The sequence below is a fragment of the Ips typographus genome, linkage group LG6, assembly GCF_016097725.1.
Source record: "Ips typographus isolate SLU linkage group LG6, UJ_Ityp_2.0, whole genome shotgun sequence".
In the NCBI taxonomy this organism is placed as follows: domain Eukaryota; kingdom Metazoa; phylum Arthropoda; class Insecta; order Coleoptera; family Curculionidae; genus Ips; species Ips typographus.
In genome coordinates this window covers 3,075,936-3,089,914 of record NC_138427.1, presented here as the reverse complement: position 1 = coordinate 3,089,914, position 13,979 = coordinate 3,075,936, and the positions used below count along the sequence as shown (strand labels likewise).

The 13,979-nt window shown below is 35.1% G+C and overlaps 3 protein-coding genes across 3 annotated transcripts; all 3 read left to right on the top strand.

Annotated features, from left to right (window-relative positions):
- Positions 1-3,350: 3,350 nt before the first annotated feature.
- Positions 3,351-5,556, top strand: LOC145730129 (putative cytochrome P450 4ac1). Its single transcript, XM_081981147.1, has 10 exons — positions 3,351-3,595; positions 3,647-3,847; positions 3,898-4,077; positions 4,157-4,229; positions 4,341-4,504; positions 4,569-4,681; positions 4,734-4,802; positions 4,856-5,018; positions 5,072-5,251; positions 5,299-5,556. Exons 1-10 carry the CDS (start codon positions 3,415-3,417, stop codon positions 5,466-5,468), a joined length of 1,494 nt encoding a protein of 497 aa, XP_081837273.1. The 5' UTR covers positions 3,351-3,414; the 3' UTR covers positions 5,469-5,556.
- Positions 5,557-5,690: 134 nt separating this feature from the next.
- On the top strand, positions 5,691-8,532 carry LOC145730131 (putative cytochrome P450 4p3). The gene is given in 8 exon segments (XM_081981149.1): positions 5,691-6,468; positions 6,521-6,703; positions 6,752-6,824; positions 6,893-7,056; positions 7,110-7,222; positions 7,394-7,576; positions 7,578-7,743; positions 7,794-8,532. Coding segments are annotated over 8 exon segments (1,326 nt in total). The 5' UTR covers positions 5,691-6,194; the 3' UTR covers positions 7,964-8,532.
- A 490-nt stretch (positions 8,533-9,022) lies between these two features.
- LOC145730127 (cytochrome P450 4C1-like) lies at positions 9,023-11,369 on the top strand. The gene is made up of 10 exons (XM_081981145.1): positions 9,023-9,406; positions 9,458-9,658; positions 9,709-9,888; positions 9,968-10,040; positions 10,154-10,317; positions 10,382-10,494; positions 10,547-10,615; positions 10,669-10,831; positions 10,885-11,064; positions 11,112-11,369. The coding sequence occupies exons 1-10, from the start codon at positions 9,172-9,174 to the stop codon at positions 11,279-11,281; spliced, it is 1,548 nt and encodes a 515-aa protein (XP_081837271.1). The 5' UTR covers positions 9,023-9,171; the 3' UTR covers positions 11,282-11,369.
- Positions 11,370-13,979: the final 2,610 nt, after the last annotated feature.

Below are 13,979 nucleotides of genomic sequence, written 5' to 3'. Positions count from 1 at the left end.
TATTTGTCCTTCTGGATTTTTGAATTGAAATAGCCATTTCAGAGAGGCATGGTCCGTCCTTAGTCTGAATCGTTGTCCGTACAGGTATTTGTGAAACTGCTCGACTGTTTTCACTACGGCTAACAGCTCCTTCCTGGTTACGCAATAATTTCTCTCTGGCTTTGATAGTGATTTGCTGAAATAGGCGATCACTCGTTCTTCACCATCTTGGATTTGAGATAAAACTCCGCCTAAACCAATATTACTAGCATCTGCGTCCACAATAAACTCTTCCCCAGGTCGTGGAAAAGCCAAAACTGGTGGAGAACAAAGGGTTACTTTCAGTTCTTCCATGGCTTCCTGACATGTTGTAGTCCATTCGAAGGGCTGGTTATTCTCCGTCAATTTGTGTAGGGGTCTGGCTATATCAGCAAATCCACGAACAAACCTTCTGTAATAGGAACACAATCCCAGAAAACTTCTTAATTCGTGCTTGTCTTTCGGAACAGGCCAATTTTTTACAGCTTCAGTTTTCTTCGGGTCGGTTTTTACTCCTTTGACGATCTAACGTGTCCCAAGTATTCGACTTCTTCTTGGAAAAAGCTGCACTTCTTCGGATTTAATTTCAGGTTTGCCCCTCTGAACTTCTTGAAGATTTCTTCAACGTTTTGCAGGTGTTCTTCAAATGTTTTGCCCATAATAATGATGTCGTCTAAATAAACAAGACAGGTTTTCCAAGTCAATCCTTGTAGAACAGTTTCCATTAATCTTTCGAAGGTTGCCGGAGCATTGCAAAGTCCAAAAGGCATGACGTTAAAATGCCACAAGCCATTTCCAGTTGAGAAGGCAGTTTTCTCTTTGTCCCGTTGATCCATCTCTACTTGCCAGAATCCACTTTTTAGATCCAAGGTGGAAAACCACTTTGCGTTAGCCAGAGTGTCTATGGTGTCATCTATTCTGGGCAAGGGATAACTGTCTTTCTTAGTAACTTCATTTAGTCTTCTATAGTCCACGCAGAATCTTGTCGACCCATCTTTCTTAGTAACAAGTACCACAGGAGAACTCCAAGGGCTGGTGGATGTTTTTCTTGATCAGTCAAAATTGAGCTCGTCTTTTTCATTAAGTGCACCAAACACTCAGGAAGGTCACTGTCGGGGTTTGGTTTTGTTTCGTGCGACTCCTTAGTCACCATAAGTACTGGTTCGGATTTGGCTATTATATCGCCTTTTTTTAATCTTTGACCACATTCTTTCAAATTGGCGACTTTTACGTATGCTTGGCCGTTTTCCTGCAGGACTAGGGTGCGGGCTACAAGAACTCCCTTCTTCACAGCGTCATCTTCCTCTTCATAACTCGGTTCTATCAGCTGAAGTTTGCTCAATTCCGTTTTCTATCCAAATTAACTTTAACGATGGTCTCTGATCTTGCAGGTAAGTTGACATCTTCTTGCAACGTGACTTTCCTCACACGCATATCTTGTTCGGGTGTCATCATAACAATCTCGTCTTGTCCAGTCTTGATCAGTCTATTCTCCAAATCCAGCTGGAACTTGTGTTGCTCCATAAGATCTAAGCCCATTAAGACGTCATCAGTTATGTTGGCCACAAAAACGGTATGGTTGAAGACATGTCGCCCAAGCTTCACTTCAGCTTCATGGATTCCCAGAACAGGCATTGACTCACCAGCGGCAGTTTCCAATATAAACTTTGTACCAGTGTCGCTAATCCTGCAGTGTTTCACTATGTCCGGCCTTACGATAGTATGGCAAGAACCGGTATCAACAACCATTTGGCAATCCCGGCCGCAAATCTTACCGGTCACTATTAAGCTGGTGTTTTCGTGCTGAAGACGGGCTACTTTAATTATGGTTGGTGGGGCTTGACAATGTTGCGTAGCCAGTTTGTGACCCGGAAAACTGGCTACTCTTCGTTTTCCTGGTTCTGCATTTTTCTAGGTTTGCGGCACTGCGATTGAATGTGCCCCTTTTCTCCACAGTTCCAGCATTCCAATGACCGAGTAAACGTGGTGGTTTGAGCGTTTCGGTTGTTCTGACTTCTTCTATTTAACGCTCCCATTAGTTCTTTTCGAAATGTCTCCAGCTGACGATTCAAGTCTGACTGAGTGATTGTGTGATCTGAATTGGAAGATCGGTTTCTCGGTTCCGGTGTAAGGCTTCTGACGAGAGTCCGTTGGATAGGCCAAACAAACTAATCGAGCAATGTCGGCTTCATACTGTTGAAGTGTTTCCGTGCTTCTTTGGGTCCTACTAGACAACTGAGCTTCGTATACTTGTTCTAGGTGCTTATTTCCAAATCTCATCTCTAAATGTTGGATTAAGTCGGCGTAGTTTTTGTACTGGCTCTCGTCCAAAGTCTGCAAAACCTCCAGTGCTTCTTCTCGAAGTGACAAAACCAAGGCAGTGGCTTTGTCACTTGATGTCCAATTGTTGGCCTCTGCGGCAGCCTCAAACTGTTTTTTGTAAACCTGCCATGAGGTCTTACCGTCGAAAACTGGTGGCTTAATATTTGAGCAGACACTAGAACTGGCGACTACGGTTGGCTTTGAAGACTCTTCCTGTAGTTTGTCAAATTCCTCTCGCAAGGTCTGAACGGTCTCCTCCATACCGCTTATCCTCTCATTTACCTTTTCTTCCAAAATTTCCATCTTGTTGTCCATTTCTCCTTTTATTTCATTTATTACTCGGTCTAATTTTTCATCTTGTCGTTGAAACTGGTCTTTAATTTGGTCTTGGCTTGCTTGGAACTGCTCTTGACTTATTTGGCTTGCTTTCATTTCTTCGAACTTTTGGTCCTGACTTGCTTTTATTGCTTGAATCATCTCCATAAGTTGTTTCATTCCTTCATCCATTTTGGCGCTTTGTTGTCGTGTACTCACAGGCATTCAACACACCTTCTGCTTTTGTCGGTTTATTCTGTCTTCCTCTGGAACTCTTCTTCGATTCTCCAATCCCACTTCTGACACCAAATGTACCGTCGTACTCCTTAATAACACACTTCTTGAACAACACTGTATATTGTTTACAAACAATAAACTGACACTGACACTTAACCTCGTTATCTGTCAACTTCGACTTCACTACAAGTTTTCCCGCTCTTGAAGCTTATCCGAACTCCGCTTAGCGTCGTTCGTCTAACTGCTTTCGCGTGTGGGAAAACATAACTTTGCACACTGAATAGGAAAACTACTAAAATGTTTTCAACAACAAACGTTTTTATAACAGATCGAAAATAAGTGCATTAAACATTACTGTAATTTACTTAAAAATTTCCATCAAAATAATTTTAGTAATTTCCTAAACAATTATACTAAAATTAGGATAGGTTAACTAATTATTCACAGAGAGTGGGATGTAGTCAAATACGACTTATTTAAGGAAACGTCCATCAAAATTCTTATTAAAACAAAGCAGTGACTATGATCAGATTAGCTTTGAAAATTTTGATTGTGTACGTGCTTAGTACCGTAGCGTACTACTTGTGGTTAATTTTGAAGAATTATCGTGTTTTCAAGTTTGCTTGTGCCCAAAATGGAGGGTTTATACCGTTAATACCGTTTGTGGGAAATGCTTACATTTCTATTTTGACTGGACTAAGAGGTAAGTATTTATAAGTATTTTACTTCAATTCTAAGCTTAGACATTTTTTAGTAAATCTATTGAGCACGTCATTGCTTGCTGAAAAGTTCTTTGGATTTCCATTTAGCTTCTGGTATGGATACAAATACAACTACGTGAGTAACAGTGCAGAAGATGCTAAGATTGTGTTCAATCATTCCAAATGTCTGAATAAAGCCGAAGCTTATGTTGATATGCAATATCTTTTTCGAAACTCTATTGTTCTCATGCCAGGTGAGTTGTCATTCAATTTGCATGAATGGAAATATATTTAATTTCTGCAGCCGAGCAATGGAAAGTTCGTCGTCGTTATCTACGTAGTGCTTACAGTACTGGGATGATTAACCAGTTTATTCCAAATTTGTATCAACAAAGTTGTTTTCTACTAGAAAGAATCAAAACAAAACGAGCAGAAGACGATCACTTTAGGTTCTTCAACACTCATGCTTTTATGAGTTTTTTTTGTAAGTATATTTTTATATTTCACTCATTTGTGGATAACTGGCAGTAACTACCAATCAAATATATGCGGATTATTGGTAGTGACATCAATTGGTTGGGTAGAAGAGGATATCCAGGACTCGGAAGTGATTGAATTTGCACATCTGGTAGATAAGTAAGTTTATTTTAGTTTACTAACTTATTCTTCTCGAATAAGAACCTTTTGAAGTATTTACTGTTAATGAAATCATATTGTTGTCGACTAATCTTTTTTTGTGTATTTTAGACTTCAAGATGAATTTATAAAATTGCTTGCCAATCCAGCTGTACCAGTTTACTTGTGGATTCGAACTCCATTCGGGGCAAAATTGCGACTCTACAATAGGGAGATGAAGAGAATTTTGAAAAACATTTTAATTAAGAAGAAAGCACAAATGGACAAACTTGTTGGTAAGTCACCAACAATCTGAAATTCTCCAGGAAAATGCTTTTAAAGTCACTCTCATTATTTCAGAGTTTGTTGATCAGAAAAATGATCTTCCTTTGGTTGAGTTGCTATTAAATGACCAGTACGATGCTAGAGGAGAGTCTAATGTATACGAAGAGTTTACATTTTTTGCTGGTGCTGTAAGTTTTTCCACCAGTTGATATAAAAATCTGTTTTGAAACATCTTTCTAGGCGACAGATACCACAGGACACTCACTTGCATTTACTTTCACATTGATCGGAATGCACCCAGAGGTTCAAGTTAGTGCTTTATATTGCTCATTGAAATTTCCATTATGCTACCAAATTTACAGCAAAAACTTTATGACGAAGTAATGTCAGTATTAGGAGACAAAGAAATTGACAGTCTGGATTTACCAAAACTGATTTACACTGAGGCAGTAGTTTCCGAAGCCATGAGAATTCTACCATCAGTACCTCACATTGGAAGATATTGCAGTGAAGATATTAATTTGGGTAAATAAAATTGTGATACTTTCAATAAAGTTAGTTTTAAACAAAAATTGTAGGTGAGAAGGTCTTACCGAAAGGTGCTAACATATTTATAAGCATCTTTCACATCCATCGCAATCCGGACTTTTGGGAAGATCCTTTGAAGTTTGATCCTGATAGGTTCCTACCTGAAAATCTGCACAAAATTGTTCCAGGATCGTATTTACCATTTTCTAGCGGACCTAGAAATTGCATAGGTGAGTAACTGTGGTTGAAGATATTCATTTTACAGTAAAATTTTCAGGTCAGAGAATAGCGCAAGTCTTAATGAAGATTACGGTGGCTAATGTGGTGAGAAACTTCCGCATTTTTTCCAGTCATAAGTCAGTAAAAGAATTCAAGCTGACATCCTCTATATCAATGAAAACTAGAAACCACCTAGATTTGCACTTTGAGGCAAGAAAATCCAGTTGACTTAACTGTTGCTACTGTGATTTTAATTCATAAGCCTTCTCTAAGACATTGAAGTTGTATAAGTAAAATAAACCGAAGCTGAAACTTGTCTGCTAGCAAACACAAATCAATAATTCCCACTAAACCAGTATAATAGTTTTTTTTTTAAATGATGCAGTTACAGAAATTTCCAGTGAATTTGACTCCGAAATCACACTGCAACAAGTGTGAATTGTTCCAATCGACAAAAGTCTGAACAACAGTTTAGTCAATAACAGTAGTCGGTAGTAGAAAATGTGAAAACTAAATTACAGTTTATCTAATGTGACAGAGACACATAGGTCGTCGTGTTCTTAAAGAACTCTCTGGTTTTCCGCGGGGAAATAAAAGTGCTTTTCCAACTTTGCGGGCTCAACCGTGAAAAATTGACAGCCTTGCTGAGCACTTTGCCATTCGGGATCAAATCAAATGAACTCCCGTAGTGAAAAAGTTACTGGCTGTCTAAAATCAACTCGATTACTCTTAAATAGGTACATCAAAAAAAATTACATCAAATTCAGCCACAAAAATTATAAATTTTTGACACAGAATATAAATTCTCCACTTTAATTTATTATTCCTTTACGATGCTGTAACACAATATGACTTTTCTGAGGAAAGATATTAAATTCCCATAACTTTTTAATTTTTCCTTGCTAGGTTTGCCCGCCGGTTGTCATTTATGGCTGATGTGAGGGTGACCTTTTAATGCCTTTCAGTTTAATGAAACAAGCTGGAAAACTGGTAAACAAAGTCAAAACTTTTAACAAGTTTGTCTATTATTTAAAGGCCGCTCAAAAGATTACGAACCTAAATGTTAGGCACGTCTACAAATGTTTTGCAATTTGCTCTAAAATTTTATCTGAATTCCCTACGCAATCCGAAGCTAAAATTGTGTTAAATCACCCAAAATGTCTGGATAAAGCACAAATTTATGGTGATATTCATTACATTTTTCGAAACTCCATTCTTCTTATACCAGGTAAGTTCCTTGTTGTGGAATTTAGTTTAGTGAAATAAAATTAAATTGGTAGGAGATCAATGGATTGGAGGTCGACGACGTTATCTTCGTTCAGCTTTCAATACTGTAATGATCAACCAGTTTGTTCCTACAATGTATCAACAAAGTTGCTTATTGCTACAACGATTGACGACTAAACGACCAGAAGATGATCACTTTAAGTTTTTCAACGTTCCTGCTTTTATGAGCTTTTTTTGTAAGTATTTTTAACAGTGAAATCAGTGAAAATATTACAGAATTACAGTGACATCAATTGGATGGATGAAAGAAGATATACAGAAACCAGAATTGAGTGAGTTTGCACAATTAGAAGACAAGTAAGGAAACACTTTTGCAGTGAAACATTACATTCTGAATAATAATTAAAGAAATAATTTATTTCTAGAATGCAAGATGAGTTTGTCAAGCTGTTGGCCAACCCAATTATACCAGTTTCAGTATGGATTCGATCACTACCAGGTGCCAAACTGAGACAATATACCAAAGAAATAAAGCGAATTTTAAGGACCATTTTGATAAAGAAGAAACACCAAATGGCCAATCCACCCGGTTAGTTATTAATCAAAATTAAGTTGGAAGTGTTCTAAAAATGTATGTTGCAGAGTTTGTCGATCAGAAAACTGACCTCACATTAGTGGAGCTTTTATTAAATGACAAATATAATGCTATAAGAGGATCAGACATATTTGAAGAATTTACGTTATTTGCAGCTGCAGTAAGTTTTCAATACTTCATCATAACTCTTAATTGTCAATCTTTCAATAAGCTACAGACCCAACAGGTCATACTCTCTCATTCTGTTTTATCTTACTCGGCATGTATCCAGAGATTGAAGTAATTCCCTTATTGACATTACAACTTAAAGTTACATTTTGTAAACTTATAGCAAAAGGTATTTGACGAGGTAATGGCTGTAATTGGAGACCATGACATAGACAGCTTACACTTACCAAAATTGATTTACACTGACACTGTAATTTCCAAAACAATGCGAATCTTACCAGCGATTCCAGGAGTTGGAAGATACTGCGATGGTGATATTGATTTTGGTAATTTAACTTTATTCATAATAAATAGGTGCTAACGTTATCATAAGCATCTTCCACATCCATCGACATCCAGATTACTGGAAAGATCCGTTGAAATTCGATCCCAACAGATTTCTACCTGAAAATTTACACAAAATTGTTCCAGGATCGTATTTACCATTCTCTGACGGAGCCAGGAACTGCATTGGTGAGTCACAAGTTTTCGGCTTAGAAAACTTTTAACAAAATAGTTTTTAGGGCAAAGAATGACAATAGTTTTAATAAAAATCACTGTAGCTAATGTAATGAGGAATTTTCGAATTTTTTCCAAACATAAATCAGTAGAGGAGTTCAAGTTGACTTTAAGTTTTTCAATGAAAACTACAAATCACCTATACCTACATTTTGTGCCAAGAATGGTCAGCTAATGAAAGAATATATTAATTTATTAAATATAGTTGTGTTTCATATTTTACGTTGTTTTACCCACGTAGTAGTTAAAGAGCTTGTGTCAGCTCAAATTGTTAGTACAGAATTGGAAAAAAAAATGTTGCCTAATGTATTACATTTCCCATTACAGTAATTGCTGTACATGGCTACAGTAGTACAGTAATAACAGTATAAACAAAGGAATTTTGTTAATACTGGAATATATTAGTTACCTCTGTGTATACCCGCCCAATTATTTACTGCTTAAATAATCGTTAGTTTAGTTTGTTAGTACGTTTTATTAATAGTTACATAAAATAACTAAAAATTTTAAACAACTGTTTTAAAAATTAAAACAAATCTTTAAGACCAATGTTATAGTATATTACATACTCAGGTGGAAAGTGTTTGATTTCTGTCTAGAGATTAGTAGTAACTTTATCTCGAGACAGAAATTAACCTTTCTACCGTGGTTTGTATACTATTTTATTTTCAACCATTTATCAAAATCTCATCGAACTTTTAATAAATCAGTCAGTTGAAATATTGATTGCTAATAGTCTCTAACAATAAAGTAGTCTCTAACAGTACGAGTAGTTATGACTTCAACCATAATAAACGACTGGTCTTTTGTTTACAATCTTGACAACGTCATTATTGTGCTATTGTGTCTTTAATATTTTGAGCTGAAACTTTTCTTAAAGTGCTTTTAACATGGAAATTTCTGAAGACGCAGATGTTACTCATCATCACTTGAGCTGCGAGCTGTTGCAGAAGTGGCGGTACAGTTCTCTAAACTATAAAAAGTAAGCCCAGATATGACAAAACGCATATTGACATTCACGCTGGTGGAAAGTGTCATTTACCCAGTACCAGGTGGAAAGTACTCACTTTCCACCCGGGGTGGAAAGTAAAAGCAGGTAATTTTCATCTTTCCACCTGGTCTACACATAGGAAATAACGTTATTACATACCTGGTTAAAAATAAAATTAATTACTTTCTCCAGTAGACTAGTACTAATTAAATGTTTTCAACAACAAACGTTTTTATAACAGATACTTACTCATATCGAAAATAAGTGCGTTAAACATTACTGTAATTTACTTAAATATGTCCATCAAAATAATTCTAGTAATTTCCTCAACAATTATACTAAAATTAGGAAGGGTTAACTAATTAATCACAGAGAGTGGGATCGAGTCAAATATGACTTATTTAAGGAAACGTCCATCAAAATTCTTATTAAACAAAGCAGTGACTATGTTCAGATTAGCTTTGAAAATTTTGATTGTATACGTGCTTAGTACCGTAGCGTACTACTTGTGGTTAATTTTGAAGAATTATCGTGTTTTCAAGTTTGCGTGTGTCCAAAATGGAGGATTTATACCGTTAATACCGTTTGTTGGAAATGCTTACATTTCTATTTTGACTGGACTAAGAGGTAAGTATTTATAAGTATTTTACTTCAATTCTGAGCTTAGACATTTTTTAGTAAATCTATTGAGCACGTCATTGCTTGCTGAAAGGTTCTTTGGATTTCCATTTAGCTTCTGGCTTGGATACAAATACAACTACGTGAGTAATAGAGCAGAAGATGCTAAGATTGTGTTCAATCATTCCAAATGTCTGAATAAAGCCCAAGCTTATGATGATATACAATATCTTTTTCAAAACTCTATTCTTCTCATACCAGGTGAGTTGTCATTCAATTTGGATGAATGGAAATATATTTAATTTCTGCAGCCGAGCAATGGAAAGTTCGTCGTCGTTATCTACGTAGTGCTTACAGTACTGGGATGATTAACCAGTTTATTCCAAGTTTGTATCAACAAAGTTGTTTTCTACTAGAAAGAATCAAAACAAAACGAGCAGAAGACGATCACTTTAGGTTCTTCAACACTCACACTTTTATGAGTTTTTTTTGTAAGTATATTTTTACATTTCACTCATTTGAGGATAACTGGCAGTAACTACCAATCAAATATATGCGGATTATTGGTAGTGACATCAATTGGTTGGGTAGAAGAGGGTATCCAGTACTCGGAAGTGATTGAATTTGCACATCTAGTAGATAAGTAAGTTTATTTTAGTTTACTAACTTATTCTTCTCGAATAAGAACCTTTTGAAGTATTTCTACTGTTAATGAAATCATATTGTTGTCGACTAATCTTTTTTTGTGTATTTTAGAGTTCAAGATGAATTTATAAAATTGCTTGCCAATCCAGCTGTACCAGTTTACTTGTGGATTCGAACTCCACTCGGGGCAAAATTGCGACTCTACAATAGGGAGATGAAGAGAATTTTGAAAAACATTTTAATTAAGAAGAAAGCACAAATGGACAAACTTGTTGGTAAGTCACCAACAATCTGAAATTCTCCAGGAAAATGCTTTTAAAGTCACTCTCATTATTTCAGAGTTTGTTGATCAGAAAAATGATCTTCCTTTGGTTGAGTTGCTTTTAAATGACGAGTACGATGCTAGAGGAGAGTCTAATGTATACGAAGAGTTTACATTATTTGCTGGTGCTGTAAGTTTTTCCACCGGTTGATATCAAAATCGGTTTTGAAACATCTTTCTAGGCGACAGATACCACAGGACACTCACTTGCATTTACTTTCACATTGATCGGAATGCACCCAGAGGTTCAAGTTAGTGCTTTGTATTGCTCATTGAAATTTCCATTATGCTACCAAATTTACAGCAAAAACTTTATGACGAAGTAATGTCAGTATTAGGAGACAAAGAAATTGACAGTCTGGATTTACCAAAACTGATTTACACTGAGGCAGTAGTTTCCGAAGCCATGAGAATTCTACCATCAGTACCTCACATTGGAAGATATTGCAGTGAAGATATTAATCTGGGTAAATAAAATTGTGATACTTTCAATAAAGTTAGTTTTAAACATAAATTGTAGGTGATAAGGTCTTACCGAAAGGTGCTAACATATTTATAAGCATCTTTCACATCCATCGCAATCCGGACTTTTGGGAAGATCCTTTGAAATTTGATCCTGATAGGTTCCTACCTGAAAATCTGCACAAAATTGTTCCAGGATCGTATTTACCATTTTCTAGCGGACCTAGAAATTGCATAGGTGAGTAACTGTGGTTGAAGATATTCATTTTACAGTAAAATTTTCAGGTCAGAGAATAGCGCAAGTTTTAATGAAGATAACGGTGGCTAATGTGGTGAGAAACTTCCGCATTTTTTCCAGTCATAAGTCAGTAAAAGAATTCAAGCTGACATCCTCTATATCAATGAAAACGAGAAACCACCTAGATTTGCACTTTGAGGCAAGAAAATACAGTTGACTTAACTGTTGCTACTGTGATTTTAATTCATAAGCCTTCTCTAAGACATTGAAGTTGTATAAGTAAAATAAACCGAAGCTGAAATTTTTCTGCTAGCAAACACAAATCAATAATTCCCACTAAACCAGTATAATAGTTTTTTTTTTTAAATGAAGCAGTTACAGAAATTTCCAGTGAATTTGACTCCGAAATCACACTGCAACAAGTGTGAATTGTTCCAATCGACAAAAGTCTGAACAACAGTTTAGTCAATAACAGTAGTCGGTAGTAGAAAATGTGAAAACTAAATTACAGTTTATCTAATGTGACAGAGACACATAGGTCGTCGTGTTCTTAAAGAACTCTCTAGTTTTCCGCGGGGAAATAAAAGTGCTTTTCCAACTTTGCGGGCTCAACCGTGAAAAATTGACAGCCTTGCTGAGCACTTTGCCATTCGGGATCAAATCAAATGAACTCCCGTAGTGAAAAAGTTACTGGCTGTCTAAAATCAACTCGATTACTCTTAAATACATCAAAAAAAATTACATCAAATTCAGCCACAAAAATTATAAATTTTTGACACAGAATATAAATTCTCCACTTTAATTTATTATTCCTTTACGATGCTGTAACACAATATGACTTTTCTGAGGAAATATATTAAATTCTCATAACTTTTTAATTTTTCCTTGCTAGGTTTGCCCGCCTGTTGTCATTTATGGCTGATGTAAGGGTGACCCTTTAATGTCTTCCATTTTAACAAAAGAAGCTGGAAATCTGGTAAACAAAGTCAAAACTTTTAACAAGTTTGTCTATTATTTAAAGGCCGCTCAAAAGATTACGAACCTAAATGTTAGGCACGTCTACAAATGTTTTGCAATTTGCTCTAAAGTTTTATCTGAATTCCCTACGCAATACGGCAGTCAAGTCACGAACATAAAATCACGTTAGGTCAGGAAACCACAAAGGCACAACCATATCCATGTCAAGTTGCTATTGTGCTGATTTTTTTATCTAATACAAAGGCTAGTTTAATATTCTATCGAGTGCGTACAAATTCCCTCATTGAAAATTACAGTTTAATAAAGGTCCCATTTTTCACTTAGTAGAGCGAAGCTATTAGAACAAATGGCTTTAAAAATTAGTTTTCTCATAAGCTGATGTTCTAACATTTAGCCGGTGGAAAAGTTACCGCCATTGTCACTGTCGAAAAACTTTTTTAATTACAACTTTCCGCCGAAGTGGAAATAAAGCTTTTGTCGCTAAAACACTGACGGTGCTTCTTGCTAAAAAAGTAAATTATCTTATCCCAAAGTTTTTACTTACAAATTTATTTGATGTATGATTGTATAGAGTTGTAAAATTCTGTTGTAGATGAAAATAAAAATATAATAGTCTATTATGTAACAAATGTCATTTTAATAACCTAAATTCACTAGAATAACCTTCCTGAAAATTTTCTAAAAATGCTATAAAAACTTTTTATCTACAACAGTTACATAATATCGTAATTTCGCACTATTTTCAGTGTCATAATGACCTTTATTACCGCACTAGTGCGTTAATAATCGGTGAACAATTTGTTTGTACATCTGGAGTTCTGTTGCCTCCACTATCTTGCTTCTTGTTAATATTAATATTAAAAGTAACTTTTAGTTAGATATTTTTTAATTAAAAAACATGACATACAATTACATGAAAATTCAATTATTATTAGGATAAATATTAATGGTAAACTCTTTGCAATTGGATAAAGTAATGCCAGATGTTGTCATGCCTAACAAGTTGCTGGAAATATTTTTATTTTATTTTTTTTTTTTTATATTTTTTATTTTTTTTTTTTCAATTAATTATTAAAATAATAATCGTTGTAGATAAAATGTTGTACATAACACGTAGGATATGTTATTAACGCACTGTGATTACATGACTTGGCCTGCGGCCTCGTCGTGCAAATTTTCACATGCGTGCATTAATAACATTCATATCCTACTTGTTACGTAAATAACTATTAAAATTGACGGACCTGTAATTAACAACAAAAACACTGTTTCACAAATTTGCTGTAAAATACAGGGCCATACTCAGAAAAATTATCAAAAAATCCTTAAAGATGCTACTGAGTAAAACTACCTAAATTTTGACAAAATAACACAAAAAAGTACTGTGTAAACTTGTATTCAAATTATGTAAAAAATTTGACAGTTACGGACCTGTAATTAACAACAAAAACACTGAATTAGCTGTAGAATACTGGACCGTTCTCAGAAAAATTATAAAAAAAATTCCATATTCCAATAAACTTAAGCGACTAGAATGACATTTCTGAAATCGGTAGAACACTGAAACAAGTTTTTTAAGGCCAAAATTTTAATGGAAAACTTCTTGAATATTGTCAGGAAAGATGTTCTAGTAAATTTGGGCCACTAAATTAACATTTGCAAATTAAAATGTAATTTTTATAGTCAAACGACTTGTCATGTAAAGTTATTGAAGATTAAGATTGATTTGACAAAAGTCTCGGTGTTGTCAGATCAAGGCATCTATTCTTGTTGAAAGCGTTGAGAGATCCAAAGTAATATTTAAATAACTCATATTTTTAGTTTTTCGATTTTCTACTGAAATAAAAGTAATTTCAGTTACAGTAATATTACTTTCCTTACAAACGACTGGTAATATACTTAACAGTCATGACCTAATCTAATGTTATAAAATTTGA

Coding starts and splice junctions, on each gene's coding strand:
- LOC145730129 (XM_081981147.1), top strand. CDS start 3,415: ATGATCAGATTAGCTTTGAAAATTTTGATTGTGTACGTGCTTAGTACC. Junction 3,848..3,897: donor CTCTATTGTTCTCATGCCAG/GTGAGTTGTCAT, acceptor TAATTTCTGCAG/CCGAGCAATGGAAAGTTCGT. Junction 5,252..5,298: donor CGGACCTAGAAATTGCATAG/GTGAGTAACTGT, acceptor TAAAATTTTCAG/GTCAGAGAATAGCGCAAGTC.
- LOC145730127 (XM_081981145.1), top strand. CDS start 9,172: ATGACTTATTTAAGGAAACGTCCATCAAAATTCTTATTAAACAAAGCA. Junction 9,889..9,967: donor CACTTTTATGAGTTTTTTTT/GTAAGTATATTT, acceptor GATTATTGGTAG/TGACATCAATTGGTTGGGTA. Junction 10,041..10,153: donor TTTGCACATCTAGTAGATAA/GTAAGTTTATTT, acceptor TGTGTATTTTAG/AGTTCAAGATGAATTTATAA.